At 42.4% G+C, this 18,892-nt stretch overlaps 2 protein-coding genes across 8 annotated transcripts in view; one reads left to right on the forward strand and one right to left on the reverse strand.

Annotated features, from left to right (window-relative positions):
- LOC144025440 (uncharacterized) overlaps positions 1 to 18,892 on the reverse strand; it is a 443,835-nt gene that overhangs the window by 51,274 nt on the left and 373,669 nt on the right. The gene's annotated exons all lie outside the window — the stretch shown is intronic.
- Positions 1 to 18,892, forward strand: part of hars (histidyl-tRNA synthetase) — a 169,395-nt gene that overhangs the window by 17,053 nt on the left and 133,450 nt on the right. For all 4 annotated transcript variants that reach the window (XM_077531440.1, XM_077531442.1, XM_077531441.1 and 1 more), the window contains 3 exons: positions 3,361 to 3,480; positions 3,568 to 3,663; positions 7,322 to 7,447. In XM_077531440.1, the coding sequence (XP_077387566.1) occupies positions 3,361 to 3,480; positions 3,568 to 3,663; positions 7,322 to 7,447 (342 nt within the window). The remainder of the gene's footprint in view (positions 1 to 3,360; positions 3,481 to 3,567; positions 3,664 to 7,321; positions 7,448 to 18,892) is intronic.

An 18,892-nucleotide genomic window follows, 5' to 3' on the forward strand; every position in this document is an offset into this window, starting at 1 on the left:
CATTTACGAAAACTCACCAAACTTTGCAGTCTCTTCGTGCTCGGTGAAAAATTTGATATTATGTAGTTGTCATAACAACGCAACTCTATAGCGCCACCTAGCGTAGAAAAATAAAAACCAATCCCGGCCCGTTTGAGCTAGAGCTACGAAAATTGGCAGGCACGTGTAGCACCCCGAGACGCACAAAAAAGCCAGTGGAAGCCATTTCCTAAAATGTACAGGAAGTGAGCTATGAATTTTTGAATGTCCAATTTTGGCCCATTCACTGTGGTCATACTTTTTCCCCCTTTGCAAATATTTTTCAGCCAGTTGACTTCAAACTTGCCATGTATCATCTCAAGACCTGAGACAACAACTGGGCAAAATATCTTGACTTTTTGAAATACTATATGACGGGGGCGGGGCATCAAATATTGCCTTTAAAATTTCATTTGTCCAGAAAGACAAAATGCTGAATAACTCCCATGTACAAGCTCCAAAAAATCTCAAACTTCTCATGCAACTTAATAGTCACGGCCTGAAGACATCTATATGATAAAATTCTGTTATATATATAGCACCACCTAGTGGTGACAATAAATGTCATACTTTACGTTTTTAGCTACTGTGCCAAGCTCTTTGAAGGGATCCAGTTGAAAATTGGTCAGACAAGCCTTAAGATGTTGATCATGCCCTACACCGAATATTGTAACTTTTCGCCAAAGGGCGTGGCCGCTACGGTGCCGCAAAGTCTGGTAATTTTTTGTGGCAATAAAAGCTGCTTTAACTTGACCCAGATGATCCTATCTTCTCAAAATTTCACACATTTGATGAGAGTCCAGCCCTTAAGACATCTACGTACTTAGATTTCATCTTACTGATAGCGCCACCTACTGGCAATTTATTTTCTTACGATTTTTCTTCAATGTTTTTCTCCAACCCCATTAACTGCACCTACCTCATATTTGCTCAGATGAGGGTTTCGGTCTTCATGATGTCACAATACGAAGTTTGTGAGTTTTCGCGAATCGCTGTGGGCGTGGCTAAGCGCTGTTCGCCAAGAAAACAACACCAATTTTGAGGGCCTAAACTGGCACAAAAACTCCTGAAACTTGGCACACACATCTGGCCTGGTAAAATGAGCAATATTTTATTGTTGATTGTGCTATTTTTACAAAAATGACTCAATAGCGCCCCCTCGAAATTTTTAACGAAGCAGCCCCGGTTGTACGTTTAAGCAAGAACGACGAATATTTTTAGGTGTATGAGGGAGCCCAAGACCTACAAAAAAAGTCTCTTGGACCCATATGCTAAAATGAACAGGAAGTGAGCTACGAATTTTTGAATGTCCCATTTTTGACGATTTTTGCACATTCACAGGGGGCAGACTTTTGCCCACTTCTCCTACACGTTTCATCCGACTGAGTTAAGACTTGGCCTGGACCATGTCAAGACCTGAGCCAACAACAGGGGGAACATTTTTGACTTTTCGAAATACTATATGATGAGGGCGGGGCATCAAAATTTGTGTTTCGCAATGTAAAAGGATATGCTTGATAACTCCCCGGGACATGCTCCAAAAAAATCCCAAACTTGACATGTATGTTTATCGTCAAGGCCTGAAGTTATCTCTATGACAACATTCAGTTATATATGCAGCGCCACCTAGCCCTTGAAGCATGAAAAAAAAATACCCCACATACGGTATTTTGTACAAAAAATGTAAACTCATTCTAAGTGTGATAACTAAGTCATTTATGAATATTCTTTTAGTTTCCACCACTCAAATTGTTCACTGGCTTCACACCGATCCAAACGTATGTACGTTTCCATTTTGTTTTATTCATTTTTGATTGCCCCTTTGGACAATAAAAGTAACATTGTGCAATGAGTACAAAGAGCGATGATGTGTGTATATATACACTTTTACAAAAAATACCAAACAGGGCAACTCATTGCCTAAAAATATATAAGGACGCTGATTTTTGCAGGTCTTAACAATCACCAAAACCCGTTGAGCTTGACACACACTGGCAAAAAAAATATTCTACATGTAAACGTTTATTATGCCATTTTCAAAGAAATTTTGCTTCCAATATGCCAGTACCCCAACGTGCCAGTACCCTAACGTGCAAGTACCCCAACGTGCAAGGACCCCAACGTGGCCCGGGCTGCGAGGGCCCTTTATAGCTGCTCGCAGCTCTAGTTCTTCTTCTTCTTCTTCCTCTTCTTCTTTATTCTCCGCAAACGATCACGATTTTGGGTACCTAAACATTCACGAAAACTCACCAAACTTTGCACACTCCTCAGGCCCGGCGAAAAATTTGATATTATGAAGTCGTCATAACAACGCGACTCTATAGCGCCCCCTAGCGTAGAAAAATAAAAACCAAGCCCGGCACGTTTGAGCTAGAGCAACAAAAATTGGCAGGCACGTGTAGCACCCTGAGACGCACAAAAAAAGTCTATTGGGACCATGTAGCTAAAATGTACAGGAAATGAGCTATGAATTTTTTTATGTCCAATTTTGGCCTATTTTGTCACATTCACTGTGGTCATGCTTTTTCCCCCTTTGCAAACATTTTTCATCCAATTGACTTCAAACTTGGCATTTATCATCTCAAGACCTAAGAGAACAGCTGGGCAAAACATCTTGCCTTTTTGAAATACTATACGACGGGGGCGGAGCATTAAATATTGCCTTTAAAATTTCATTTGTCCAGAAAGAGCAAATGCTTAATAACTCCCATGTTCAAGCTCCAAAAAATCTCAAACTTCTCAGGCAATGTAATAGTCACGGCCTGAAAACATCTATATGATAAAATTTAGTTATACATATAGCGCCACCTAGTGGTAACAATAAATGTCATACTTTACGTTTTTAGCTACTGCGCTGAGCTCGTTGAAGGGATCCAGTTGAAAATTGGTCAGAAAAGCCTTAAGATGTTGATCATTCCCCAATAAAAGTAACATTGTGCAATGAGTACAACGAGCGATGATGTATATATACACTTTTACAAAAAATACCAATCAGGGCAACTCATTGCCTAAAAATAAAAAAGGACGCTGATTTTTGCAGGTCTTAACAATCACCAAAACCTGTTGAGCTTGACACACACTGGCAAAAAAAATATTCTACATGAAACGTTTATTATGCCATTTTCAAAGAAATTTTGCTTCCAATATGCCAGTACCCCTACGTGCAAGGACCCCAACGTGGCCCGGGCTGCGAGGGCCCTTTATAGCTGCTCGCAGCTCTAGTTAGTCTTATTGTGGTCTATTTCACAGTGTAGCCAGTGCAGTTCAGAATAATTATTGTATATAACTCATGTTAAATGTTTGGAATGCACTGAATGTGGCAAATCCTTGTACTTGTTTCAGGGAACAAGAGACTACAACCCTAAACAGATGGCAATAAGAGAGAAAGTGTTTAACACAATCATCAGCTGCTTCAAACGTCATGGAGCAGAAACCATCGACACGCCTGTTTTTGAACTCAAGGTCAAGATTCACACATACTTACACAAATGTAAATTGTTACTATTTATTTATCTTTGAGACTTACACTTTGTTCTTGTTGATATTTAGGAAACTCTGACAGGAAAGTATGGAGAAGACTCCAAGCTCATTTATGACCTTAAAGACCAAGGAGGAGAGTTGCTGTCCCTTCGATATGACCTCACTGTATCCTTAATGTATACATCGATCCCAGGCCATAGTCCAGGGATGCTCTGACGCCCAATTCACACTGGCTGACGCGGTGCGTTTTCCCGTATGGACGGAGCAAGGATAGAACGGATTCAAGTCTATGTGTCAATTCACACCAGCTGCGGTGCGGAACGGATGCAAGCGATGCGGAAGGTTTCCGCAATCGATCTATTTTTTTCCGGACGCCGGATGCGGATTTTCATGAAGCTTAAGAAATTACACGACACGGACAGGAAGTCGGGCATTTCGCATCAAGGAATATCCAGTATATTTAAAAATAAAACCGTTTGTGAACTCGTTTTTTTTTTTTGGGTGGGGGGAGGCGAGCTAACTACAAAGCATAACATGAGTCTGACATTAAGACAAAAGAAGCTCAGAATAAATTAAACATGACAAAATAAATTTAAACACAAAACGTACTTTGCCATGGTAGAAGTTAAAGCCCGACCCATATGCATTTTTTGAGGCCAATGCCGATACGATTATTGGCAGGAAAAAATACCAATTACTGATTAATCTGCCGATTATTTATATGTATAATTCATAAAATTAACCCCTTCCCCAATTCCTTTTCAATGGGTGCCACTTAAAAAAACAGTAAGAACAAATACTGACTGTTCCTGTGCGTTTTGGCCTCTTGGGGGCAGTGTGGTGCCTTGCATCCATGGCGTACACAGGAGAAAGTTGCGATTAAATTTTGTTTAATTAACTAGTCTTTTACACATTGGGAAGAATTTGTGCCTTTGCGTAGTGTCATCTCTAACTTCCTGTTGGCATTTGCGAACTTCCTGTTAGCGCTAGACTGTTGTTTTAAAAACGAAGCATGTTTTGTATTTAAATATACAGTGGATGTAATTCTTAATGTGTATGTAGTTTTACAGTTAACTCTAACTGCAGTGTCATTAGACAGCTTAAAGGATGCTTAGGACAACAGAAAAACCAGAATAACATATGCTATATACTTGCTAGTTGCTAATGCTACGCAAACAAAATGATGCATTCAGGGTACTTTTACAGCGTTGGAAACTTTTATTCGATAATGTTTTAATGTTAAAGCTACTATATGGAGGATTTCCCCAAAAAATATCTTAACAATAGCCTTTTTATTTGACTATTTATGACTGAAACATATTCTAATTAGTAGATCAACATCTTAGCTGTTCGCAATGGGTACTCCTACAAGCCTCTGGCCAATATTATTTAGGAAGCGTCCGGTCCGAATCCTTCGAATTTCCCGCCCTCTGTCTGCAGGATGTGACGTCATGCACGTTCTCGTCAGTTTTTTCCTGTAGTCGCTAAGACGGAACTAGTACAGATTTTCGCTGCCCCAGACACCCGCTGTTGCTCCGCGGAAGGCTGCTAAAAAAAAAATAAAAAATGAAAACAATGTCAAGTGCCACGAAAAAAAAAAAAAATCGAAACTTAGATAGTGACCGACGCCGGGCAAGAACGAGAGTGAACATTGGTTTGACATTTCAGCGGTGGAGAGAGTTGAGATCGGACTTGGATTAGAAAAGTGATTCACAGCTGGCTTTCTTTCTACTCCAAAAGGTAAGAAGCGAGTATCTTGACATTTAGAAAAAAAAATGTGTTGTTTTCAAATAGCAGTAACCTCAAGATCGATCACTTCTCGGTCGTAACTATTGGGGTGAAAGTGAGGTGGACGGCAACATTTAGCGTGAAAGGGGCGGCAAAGTTGAATGTAATAGAACAGAATGACTTTTTATGAAGAACAGACGTTCCATTCCGCGGCGTTTCAATCAGGCTAAATGTCGTCTTATTTTCCTCCATGAAAACAGCCTATTGTAGCTACATTATGCTAACGGAATGTGAACGGTACTACTGAATGGCGATAACATTCACGGCCGTATCACACTAAGTAATGAATGGATCTATTATGTTTTTCCACAATCGTCAATTTCCATAAATGACAGCCCACCTTTCGGCTAATGCACAATGACGCGAGCCTGGGGGCGACATACACTAATAATGACTAGAATCAGGTTGAGGTCCATCGAGCGGGGTGACTACAATATGTAACTGCATATTAACATCGGAATGAGGTCCAATTAATTGACGTAATTTGCACATCGTTTTGGAGTTCAGCACAGGACTGGACTTCGACAGACTAAAGCAATATGATCTGCACGCCCCGTGGACATCAATTGTTTAGTGGGGATTGAGAGTGTCATTCCTGGAAGTGGCCAGCTTTGTATATCATTGTAAAACTTAACTCTAAAAACATAGTTTAATTGGATATGAAGAGCCCAGTTTTCAGTATTGAGGTCGTGCACGTACGAGTGTGCGCAGCGTGTACGAGCGTGCAGTTTGTTTTCGGCCACAGGTGGCAGTAGCGATTTGAAATTTTAAATCTTCCATATAGCTGCTTTAAGGGGAAAATAATCGGCCAATTGGCTGATTGTTTTGGCCGATGTTTGAAGGCCATTAATCGGCCGATTATAATCAGCGGCCGATTAATCGGTCGGGCCCTAGTAGAAGTCCCAGAAAGGTCCTAAAAGCATATCGGTGTGACAACAGGCAAGCGTGGCTATTGTTTACAAATAGGACTCTCTATATACGGTTGTTATTGCGCGAACTCAACTCTCCAGCGTGAACCCCACGTGGTCTGTCAGGAGCAGATTTACAGACATGCAACGCACGAGGTGTGAATTGCAGAAGCCGTACGGAAAACGCACCGCGTCCTTTCTGCAGTCAGTGTGAATTGGGCGTGAGGCTCACCCCGGGTGTAACACCGGTTGCGGTGCGGTTGCGGTGCGGTCCGGCGACGCAAGCAATTAGATTCCATTCATTCGAACGGTGCAGTTTACACCGCTTACGGGTGCGTTGCGTGTCGACTGCGTCTCAGCTGCGGCGTGCCGCAGGCCTTGCGCAAGGATAGACCTATTTACTACTTTTGCCGGACGCCGCAGCGGTAGGCCTCCGGCAAATGGCAAGCTAGCACAAAACACATCGAGCGGGACAGGAAGACCGACGCAGTTTCAAAATAAATTTCCGGTTACCTTTCAGAATAAAACACTCGCCAGCTCCTATTTCGCAAGCTTTTCAGCAAAACGTGACGTGGGCGTCGCCGGGCCATGTGCTCATTCACGGTTTAGACGCCAGCGAACATGGACGAGGAGAGGTTTATATTGGAAGTGGAAAACCGTAAAATAACATATGACACGGCACATCCTTTTTATAAGGACAACCAAAAAAAGGATGCTGCATGGAATCTCATAGCAGAAGAAGAAAAGGTTAAATCAAAAGAAGTCCACCTCTCTTTCTGCTTCTCTGTTGAGCACAGACTTTCTGTATGTTTGTCGTTGTGAAATGCCACATGATCGCGCGCGCGCGGTCCCGCAAGACACGTTGGGAAGTGGGCGGCGACGGAGCTGCTGGACCGCAGCTGTGCGGAGCCGGTGTGGATTGACCAAAAAATTGACGCGACCGGAGCACGCAGTCAAGACGCACCGCACCGCAAACGCATCCGGTGAAAACCCGGGGTTACAGTTCTGTCAGATCAGTGTATCCAGCAAGCCGAATAAAGGGCAACCAATTTTAGCTAATATTTTAAAACGCAGACATCCTTTATCGCAACAAAATTATGTGTTTGCCTTAATATCCTCACTTTCAGGTGCCGTTTGCTCGTTACCTGGCGATGAATAAGATCACCAACATCAAGCGCTATCATATTGCTAAGGTCTACCGTCGTGATAACCCTGCGATGACCCGTGGACGCTATCGAGAGTTTTACCAATGTGTGAGTTCATTTCAGTCAGTCCAGTAACCTATTCAAGCGCGACTCCTTGCTGCTGTTCAGCTTTTACTTATTTGTCTAATTTCGTCAATTGAAAGCTGCCTGATATTTGGCAAAATATGCAAATGTTTGACAAGGAAGTGTTGAGGAATCTGAAGAAACATGTAACTGATTGCAGTTATCCCAAACGGGGTAGACAAAATGAACTACAGGAGGTCACACTGCACCCTGGTGTTTTATTTGATCTTTCTTTTTATTCACTTATTTAAGCTCCACATTCGAGTACAGCTGAACTCTCTTCCGCGTTCTTCCTGCATGCGCGCTCCAGTCACACATCATGAACAGTGGCTTGAGGAAGCAGCCAACCAGGGACTAGGGTCCACCAATCAGAAACGCTTGGCGGTACAACAATATTTGCCCCAATTCTTGACTGGAAGGATAACGTCTTCACTTCAGAACTCTCGCACATAAAAGGCTCGCTTTTTTTTTTTTTTTTTTTTTTTCCCTGGCTCGAAGGAGCGGAGGGTTGGATTGAAGTGTGGCGCTGCGCCACCGCTGAATGAATACAACAAAAACGCTGTAGTCTCAAAGGGCTTCACATGCCCACAGTTGACAAATGCCAACCTTGAAAAGGGGCCGCAGATGTGGTAATCCCCCTTCCAGGATGACAAGGCTGCAATGGATGTCGAATGGGCAACAATTTACATAGTTTATGATAATAAACATTAGTAACTAGAATAGTGCGAAAGTCCCTGAAGGAAGTTGAAGTACTGCAAGAAGACGTCGTCAGGGAAGTGGGTCATCATCCAAATCCAGCCTGGTCGGTCTGGGCAGCTATGGCGGTGCTTTTCAAGGTGATGGTCCGCCCCGGATCTCATCCCGACCAACCATCGCAGAACCCATAAAACAGCATACAAAACAGTCATTGACACCTAACTCCCTCTCCAAGCCGTAGAGAAGGGAGGGAAAGAAAGCAGCGACAGTCACCAGGCCCACAACATTCAGTCAAATGCAAGAGTATAAAAATGTGTCTTACGACGCGATTTAAATGTTTCTACAGAGGTAGCAGCTCTGACCTCCGAGGGTAGGGCATTCCAGAGCACTGGAGCCCGGATCGAAAACGCTCTTGAACCCGCGGACTTCTTTTTGGCTCTTGGAATTGTCTGATCTCGCTTACCTGGCCAACTCTCCGTTATAAAGGGTTAAAATCCCTCTTTAGCTCCACCCGTAGTAACACGGATTTTAAGGAGGTGACGGGGACGCTCCAAGCTGGCGTCGAAAAGGATTCGTTTAGGTTCTCACCGCCTCAGTTTTAGAGCGTCAGCCCAATCTTACTCTAGATTAACATCTTTAAAGAGTAACCTTAATTGATTTAAGGATAAAAATCTAATGACACTCCGAAGTAACACTACAGGATTTAAGGAATGCAGCTACCATTTATTAGGGCCCGAGCAGCAACCGCTGCGAGGTCCCTATTGTTTTTGTAAAAATTATTATTAGGGCCCGAGCAGCTACCGCTGCGAGGTCCCTATTGTTTTTGTAAAAATTATTAGGGCCCGAGCAGCGACCGCTGCGAGGTCCCTCTTGTTTTTGTAAGAATTATTAGGGCCCGAGCAGCGACCGCTGCGAGGTCCCTATTGTTTTTGTAAAAATTATTATTATTATTATTATTAGGGCCCGAGCAGCGACCGCTGCGAGGTCCCTATTGTTTTTGTAAAAATTATTATTATTATTATTATTATTATTATTATTAGGGCCCGAGCAGCGACCGCTGCGAGGTCCCTATTGTTTTTGTAAAAATTCTTCTTCTTTCTTCTTTCTTCTTCTTTCTTCTTTCTTCTTCTTTCTTCTTTCTTCTTCTTTCTTCTTCTTTATTCTCCGCAAACAATCGCGATTTTGGGTACCTAAACATTCACGAAAACTCACCGAACTTTGCACATTCCTCAGGCCCGGCGAAAAATTTTATATTATTAAGTCGAGATAACAATGCGACTCGATAGCGCCCCCTAGCGTAGAAAAATAAAAACCAAGCCCGGCACGTTTGAGCTAGAGCAACAAAAATTGGCAGGCACGTGTAGCACCCCGAGACGCACAAAAAAGTCTATTAGGACCATGTAGCTAAAATGTACAGGAAATGAGCTAGGAATTTTTTAATGTCCAATTTTGGCCTATTTTGGCACATTCACTGTGGTCATGCTTTTTCACCCTATGCAAACATTTTTCATCCCATTGACTTCAAACTTGGCATTTATCATCTCAAGACCTAAGAGAACAGCTGGGCAAAAAGTCTTGCCTTTTCGAAATACTATATGACGGGGGCGGGGCATCAAATATTGCCTTTAAAATTTCATTTGTCCAGAAAGAGCAAATGCTGAATAACTCCCATGTACAAGCTCCAAAAAATCTCAAACTTCTCAGGCAACGTAATAGTCACGGCCTGAAAACATCTATATGACAAAATTCAGTTCTACATATAGCGCCACCTAGTGGTTACAATAAATGTCATACTTTACGTTTTTAGCTACTGTGCTGAGCTCGTTGAAGGGATCCAGTTGAAAATTGGTCAGAAAAGCCTTAAGATGTTGATGATGCCCCACACCGAATATTGTAACTTTTCGCCAAAGGGCGTGGCCGCTACGGTGACGCAAAGTCTGAAGATTTTTCGTGACAATAAAAGCTGCATTAACTTGACCGAGATGATCCTATCTTCTCAAAATTTCACACATTTGATGAGAGTCCAGCTCTAAAGACATCTACTAACTTACATTTCATCTAACTGATAGCGCCACCTAGTGGCAATTTTTTTTCTTACGAATTTTCTTCTACGTTTTTCTCCAAACACGTTAACTGGAACTACCTCATATTTGCTCAGATGAGGGTTTCGGCCTTCATGATGTCACAACACGAAGTTTGTGAGTTTTCGCGAATTGCTGTGGGCGTGGCTAAGCGCTGTTCGCCAAGAAAACAACGCCAGTTTTGAGGGTCTAAACATGCACAGAAACTCCTGAAACTTGGCACACACATCTGGCCTGGTAAAATGAGCAATATTTTATTGTTGATTGTGCTATTTTAAAAAAAATGACTCAATAGCGCCCCCTCGAAATTTTTAACGAAGCAGCCCCGGTTGTACGTTTAAGCAAGAACGACGAATATTTTTAGGTGTATGAGGGAGCCCAAGACCTACAAAAAAGTCTCTTGTACCCATATGCTAAAGTGAACAGGAAGTGAGCTACGAATTTTTGAATGTCCCATTTTTGACGATTTTTGCACATTCACAGGGGGCAGACTTTTGCCCACTTCTCCTATACGTTTCATCCGACTGAGTTAAGACTTGGCCTGGACCATGTCAAGACCTGAGCCAACGACAGGGGGAAAAATTTTGACTTTTCGAAATATTATATGATGAGGGCGGGGCATCAAAATGTGTGTTTCGCAATGAAAAATGATATGCTTGATAACTCCCCGGTACATGCTCCAAAAAATCCCAAACTTGACATGTATGTTTATCGTCAAGGCCTGAAGTTATCTCTATGACAACATTCAGTTATATATGCAGCGCCACCTAGCCCTTGAGGCATGAAAAAAAAATACCACACATACGGTATTTTGTACAAAAAATGTAAACTCATTCTAAGTGTGATAACTAAGTCATTTATGAATATTCTTTTAGTTTCCACCACTCAAAATGTTCACTGGCATCAGACTTATCCAAACATATATATATTTTTATTTATTTTTGATAGCCTCTATGGACATTAAAAGCAATATCGTGAATGAAGGATATGCTTAATAACTCCACGGTACATGCTCCAAAAAAAATCCCACACTTGACATGTATGCTTATAATCAAGGCCTGAAGGTATCTCTATGACAACATTCAGTTATAAATACAGCGCCACCTAGCCCTTGAGGCTTATATAAAAAAAAATAAAAAATACCCCACATACGGTATTTTGTACAAAAAATGTACAATCATTCTAAGTGTGATAACTAAGTCATTTATGAATATTCTTTTAGTTTCCACCACTCAAATTGTTCACTGGCTTCACACCGATCCAAACGTATGTACGTTTCCATTTTGTTTTATTCATTTTTTTTTTTTTTTTTTTTTTTTTTTTTTTTTTTTTTTTTTTTTTTTTTTTTTTTTTTTTTTTTTTTTTTTTGAAGAGCTCAGAATTGTTCATTCGGTAGTCTTACCGATTCAACGTCTTGTCATCATTGCTCTTTTCCTTTTTTTTTTTTTTTTTTTTTTTTTTTTTTTTTTTTTTTTTTTTGTGTGTGTGTATGTGTGCGTGCGTTTGCGTGCGTGCGTTTGCGTGTGTGCGTTTGCGTGCGTTTGCGTGCGTGCGTGCAAATACGTATAAATTTATACTCATTCATTCACCTAAAACCTTATAAATATCCCATTACCCTTCGCCTTAACCAGGTACTTCAGAATCTTGCCAGAGTCGTGAGATTTAAATGGTCAGGAGACCAGAGAAAAGGTCAGAAAAAAAAAGAAATAAAGAGAAAAGAAAGGTAAATCAAAGTGACATCCAGCACCGACCAAACACTTCCTGCCTTCCCCATGATTACAAAATCAAAGTCTTACGCCAACCCCGGAAGCCTCTAAATTCCAGCAAATTTAGCGAGATCTCAAGAGCCCAGAGGAAAAACTAAAGAGAGGAAGGAGGGAAGGATCGATAAGGCAGAGTGAGATCAATAGAAGCCAGTACATCCAATCCATCAAAGTGAAGTCCAGCACCAACAAGACCCCTCCTGCGTGGTTACAAAACCGGAGTCTTATGCCAACCCCAGAAACCTCATACTTCTAATAAATTAAGATCTCAAGTGACCAGAGGAAAAACTAAAGAGAGGAAGGAGGGAAGGATAGATAAAGAAAAGTGAGAACCACAGACACCAGCACCAACTGATTCAAGGGGCTGTGGGAGGGAGAGGGTACTTCTGTTGAGTTTCAGTAGATGCTGGTGCGACGGATCTGGCATGCATAAGGACCACCACCAAAGAGAGAAGCCGTCAACCGCGGTCCAGCAAAGCGAGCACCCCCCCCCCCCCCACCCCCCCCGGAATCCCCAGGCCGCGGCAGCACCAAGGCCACCCCCAAGCCACCCGAGCGGACACCGGTCAGCGAGCCGACCCAGATACCCGGAACACCCCCGCCCCAGCCCCGGCCCACACCCCCGAGCCCAAGGCCGCAGAACGAGGCCCAGCGGGCCCCCACAGCGCCCCACCGGTCCCCAGCCCCCATCCCCCCACGACCCCCCCGCACCCCACCCAAACCCGCCATCCACCACGACCCAGGCCCCACCACCCCCGACCCCCAAACCCCCGAACACACCCCGACCCCCAGCACCCAACCCCCCACCCACCCATACCTCCACCCCCCCCCCCAAACAAGCCGCCCCCCCCCGACGGCCGCCACCCCCCCCCCCGCGAACCCGGCCCCCCGCGAGAACCCCCCACCCCCCCCCGGAAACCGGCACCGGGCAGCAGCGCAGAGAGTGAAGATGTGCCCACCCCACCTCCAGCCGCGCGAGATTTGCACCGCGGCGGGAGGGGGGAAGCAGAGGAGGAAGCACCAGGGGAGAAGGCGGGACACCAGAACACCGAGCCCGGTGGGGAGAGGCCCCGGTCGTCACGCCAGAGTACAAGTGACACCTAACCCTGTTACTGAGTCCGCCAGCTCGCCGACTGGCGAGCTCTACCCTTACACCGTGAATGTGGCCCCACCCAGTGTATATACAAGTGTGTGCGTGTGGTGCATTAAAATTGGGAGCAGGTGAGTCGGAGCAGAGGGAAAAAATTTCCCCTACTCCGACACACCCGTATCCCCCCCCAAAAAATGAATATGTATATGTGTGGTGCATTAAAAAAGGGAATGGAGGGACAAAGTGGTGGGGCAGGGACACAAATGGGGGGGACCACAGCGCTGCCAGGCACTGCAGTCCATCCCCTCTGATGGCTCCCCGCCCCAACTCACCCCTCCCCTTGGACGTGAGGTGCATTAAAATTGGAGGGGAGTTGAAGGGTGAAGACGGTGTTTCCACCCTTCCCCACCCCACCAAGAAATGTGTTGTGTGCCCTATGTGTATATTTACAAAGTGTATAGTGCAAGCTAGTGAAGTGAGTAAGAGGAGCGACCAGCGGGGCCTCACCCAACCCGGCGGGTGTAGGTGGCACGCCCGCCCCCCAGCACCCCCACCCCCCGCCGCCCCCCACCTCATCCACCCGGCACCACAATGGGCGGACAGCCAGCGCAGCAGGGCTACCGGACAGCCCACCAGCCACCGGGGCCCGCCCGGGGCACCAGGAGTTATACCGGAGCGGGGCAGGCCCCAAACCCTCGCCCGGCCCCCGGAGCCCGACGCCCGGGCCGGGGAGGGAGCCCCAGGCCCAGGGAGAGGGAGGGGGAGGGGCCGCAGGGCAGACAGGGAAGGGGGGGGGGGGGGGGGGCGGGGGAAGCGGGGAGAAGACGACAAGAAGGCGAAAGGGCGGCTGCAGGGCAGGAGGCGGGGGGGGAGAGGAGGAGGGAGGGCGACAAGGGAAAAGGGACCGGGAGGCAGAGGAGGATGGGCGGGAGGAGGCGAGGAGGGAGAGGCGACGGGGGGGAGGAAGGGGGAGGGGAGAGGGAACCACGGGGCACACCGGAGGCCCACCCACCCCGAACCGCGCCGCCGGGCACGGAGCAGCGGACCGCGCCGGGACGGCACCGCCCCGGGCACCAGGGGAAGCACCCCAACACCGCACCCCACAGGGGGCCCAGGGAGCGGCCAAGACGCAACCGCCACCGAGCAGACAACGGGGGGGGGGGGGGGGGGGGGGGCAGAACCACCCCCGCCCGACCACAGGGGACGGCGTCAAGAAAATTGACTAATTAGCATGCAGTAACACCAAGTGTTGATGCTTAGTGCCCACTAGAAATAGATCTTAAGGAGTTATTGAGTATAGTGTCGTATAGTGTGGTATGCTCGAGCCCACTAGCAGCAACTAGGTTCCTGACTATATAAAAATAAAAACAATCAGATACAAAATACCAAATACAGGAGCAGCGAAAACAGAAGTTGTAACGATGTGGTGGCTCTCGTTAACAGGCAGAATCTTGGCAGGATTAAGTTGCCAAATTGAGATTAAAATATTCTATGTACATAGACCATATTTGTTTAAATCTTGATACTTGATTTTTATTTAAGGCAGAGATTTTTTCCATTGAGATATAATTTATTAGTAAGTTTAACCAGTGGTCGATATTTAGAGATTGTTTATTTTTCCAATTGACAAGGATTATTTTTTTAGCAATAGTAAGGGCTATAAATATAGATTGAGATTGTTTACATGGTCGCTCAGTTATTGTTAAGTCACCTAGTAAACACAGTCTTGGAGATAAAGGAAGCCTACAGTTTAATATATCAGCGAGCTTTTCCAAGATTTTAGTCCAGAAATGCAGCACTGGAGTACATGACCATAAAGCATGAAGATAAGTATCGGCAGTGTTTTGTGAGCACTGGAGACAAATGTCGGAGTCAGAGAGTCCCATTTTTTTCATCATATATTGTGTAATATATGTTCTATGAAGTATCTTATATTGGATAAGTTGCAAATTTGTCTGTTTGGTCATTTTAAATACATTTTCACAGATTTGGGTCCAAAAGTCTGGTTCCGGAACTATAGACAAGTCTTTTTCCCATTTTAAAGTCGGTAAATACGTTTTATTTGTGTATAAAAATAACTTATATATTTTTGATATTTTCTTTATTGTTGTTGGAGAAAGCTTTATAATATCTTTAGCTAAGACAGGCAGTTGGAGCGTATCTTGAAGTGTTGGGATTTGTTTCTTAACCATATTTTTAACTTGCAGATAATGTAAGAAATTTCCCTTTTTTATTTCATATTTCTGGACCAAGTTTGTATATGATATAAACTTATTATCTGAGAAAAGATGATGAAGGTGTGTAATTCCTTTCTGCTCCCATAGGCTTAAATGGAACGACTGATTATTAAGTTGAAAGTCGGGGTTATGCCAAATGGGAGAGAGCCCACAGGGCGCCAATTGGGAGTTTGTAATTTCTAATGCCTTCCACCAGGCAGTCAGGGTGGCGGCTATCATTGGGTTTTTAAAACAATTATGTCGTCTTATTGATTTTGTAATAAAGAGTAAATCTGACAGTCTAAGATTATTACAATCCTTCTGCTCCAATTCCAACCAACAGTTAGTATCTCTGTTGGGTTGTGTCCATAGCACAAGATATTGTAGTTGATTAGCTAGATAATAGTACATAAAGTTTGGTGCCTCTAAACCTCCTTTAGATTTACTTTCCTGAAGAGTAGATAGACTAATTTTGGCTTTTTTTTTATTCCAATAGAATTTTATGATAGCAGAGTCCAGCGATTGGAACCAGTTAGACGTAGGTTTAAATGGAATCATTGAAAATAAATAATTAATCTTTGGTAAAACTTTCATTTTTATAGTAGCTATCCGTCCTATTAAAGAGATCGGAAGATTATTCCAGCGTTCCAGGTCACTACGGATACTATCCAATAATGGTGAAAAATTTAAAGAAGTTAATTCAGTTAACTTAGGTGAAATTTTAACACCTAAGTATTTTAAATTACCTGTAGGAAAGGAGTAGTGTGGATCCTGACTTGTAGGATTCCATGAATTTTCTGTAATAGGTAATAATGTTGATTTTGTCCAGTTAATAGAGTAATCTGATAAGTGAGAGAATTTAGTTATTAATTTAAATGCTTCCCCTAGCGAAATAGCAGGTTCTTCTAAATAGAGTAATATATCATCGGCATATAGATTAATTTTATGTTCTATTGTCCCGGAGTGGATTCCTTGGATCCGTCTATCCTGACGTATAGCTAATGCAAGCGGCTCAATAAATATAGCAAATAATAAAGGAGAAATTGGGCACCCTTGTCTTGTTCCCCTTTGTAAAGTAAAACTCTGTGATGTAATCCCATTAGTAGTAACTGTAGCTTTAGGAGAATCATATAATATTGAGACCCATTGAATGAATGACTCCCCGAAGCCGAATTTATTTAAGACAGCAAAGAGGAAGGACCAGTTAACTTTATCGAATGCTTTTTCTGCATCCAGCGAAATAACAACTGCCTTTTTATCATGCCGCTGTGACATACTAATCAAGTTAAAGAGTCTCCTAATATTATTAGTAGAATGACGACCTTTAATAAAACCTGTTTGATCACTATGAATAATTGTCGAGATTACCGTCTCTAATCGAGATGCCAAGGCCTTAGCGATAATTTTAATATCGGTATTAATTAGTGATATCGGTCGGTAACTTGACGGGAGGGTAGGGTCTTTTTCTGGCTTTAATAAAAGTTTAATTGCTGCTATATTCATATCTTGACGTATATCACCTTTACTTTTAATTTCAGTTACTACTCTTAGAAATAATGGAGCAAACATTAACCAGAAATGTTTAAAAAATATAGCCGGAAAGCCGTCTGGACCAGGTGCTCTGCCATTAGGCATACTGTCTAAAGCACGATACAACTCATCTATAGTAAGCGGGGTATCGAGAATATCTTTATGTTCAATAGATAACTGAGGTATATTTAAGCTGTTTAGGAATTCCTCAATATATTCAGGGTTAGGTCTATTAATTTCTGTGTATAGATTTCGATAATAGTTATAAAAAATATGGTTAATTTCTTCTGGTGATTGTGTGCATTCACCATTTATATCTTTAATAGCCGTTATAAGAGATTTTTCCCGATTCCGTTGAAGTTGATTTGCCAGGAATTTACCTGATTTATTATTATGTTCAAAATTATTATATCTCAACTGTTGTATTATAAACTCTGTCTTTTTAGATAACATGTTATCTAACTGTATTTTTATATTCTGTAGTTCTATCCATATTTGATTATTTGGGTTTAATACATATTCATCCGTTAGTTGTTTAATTTTATCTTCCAGGTATTTTTCTAATTTTTGATCCTGTTTCTTTTTATAAGTTGAATATGATATAATTTTCCCTCTAATTACCGCTTTCCCTGCTTCCCAGAGAAGAGATGGAGATATATTTGGAGAGTCATTTATTTCCAAAAAATCTGCCCACTCCCTTCTAATAATTTTATCAAACTCTACGTCTTTCAGTAATGAGATGTTAAAACGCCATATCGGGGGAGGTTTAAAGGTAGAGTCAATTTGTAGAGTGAGGGAGACTGGTGCATGATCACTTATAATTATAGAATGTATTTTTATAGCAGTTTTATCAACAATAGAATTATTTGTAAGGAAAAAATCAATTCTTGAGAATGATCGGTGCACAGCAGAGAAGAAAGTAAATTCCTTCTTAGTTGGGTTTTGAAGTCTCCAGCCATCGCTGAGGCCAAAATCCTCCATATACTCATCTATTACTTTAGCGGATCGTAATCGCCTTGTATATATCGTATTATTAGAACGATCTATTAACGGGTTCAAGACCGTGTTAAAATCACCTCCAATAATAATAGTAGAATTTGTTGCTAAATCGAGTAACCGAGAGAAAAATTCATGGAAAAAATCAGGGTCATCATTATTTGGGGCATATAAATTACCAATTGTATATACTTTATTAAATATAGTTACCTGGATAATAATATATCGGCCCTCTAAATCTGTTACTATATTATTTAGAGTAAAGAATAAATTCTTATGTATAAGTATAGAGACACCTCTTTGTCTACTATTATAGGAGGCAGAGTAAACTTGACTAAAATTTTTATCTATAAATAATTTTTCTTCTGATTTTTGTAAGTGGGTTTCTTGTAGGAGACAAATATCTGCCTTAAATTTTGAGAGATGGTCTAAAATTTTTATTCTTTTTGCCTGGGAGCGAGCGCCACACACATTCCAGGAGACCAGAGCTAATTTCTGCATACAAGCAATATAGACTCAGTCTTATGTATACATCTATATAAGCTGCTTATTAATATTAACATATTGTAGGATAGCAAAAGAGTAATTAGGCAATTTATATAATTTATATAAAGAGAGAGATAGCAAGTAGATAAGTATAATAGTGAAGAAACGTGGGGGGAAGTGAGTGTGAAGGAAATCTGTGGGGGATTCAACATAACAATACACCAGTAAATGGTGACCTAAGCGAGATTATTATTATTATTATTAATTTATTTTTTTAAGAATATATTTCTATATTATTATTATTATTATTATTATTACTTTATAGCCTATGCATAATATAAATTCATATTCTATTTCGTAACCCATTATCCATACATATACATACATATACATATACATATATATACATATATACACATATACATACACATACATATACATATACCTACGTCAAATAATCACACAATGCTCGGCTCTACCAATTGTCAGTTAGAACAGCCAAGGGGTCGAGGTTGGGTTTCGGAATAGCTGGCCGTCGATATATAATTTATCAACGACCATCGAAGTCCGTT

The sequence above is a fragment of the Festucalex cinctus genome, chromosome 9 (assembly GCF_051991245.1).
Source record: "Festucalex cinctus isolate MCC-2025b chromosome 9, RoL_Fcin_1.0, whole genome shotgun sequence".
Taxonomy (NCBI): domain Eukaryota; kingdom Metazoa; phylum Chordata; class Actinopteri; order Syngnathiformes; family Syngnathidae; genus Festucalex; species Festucalex cinctus.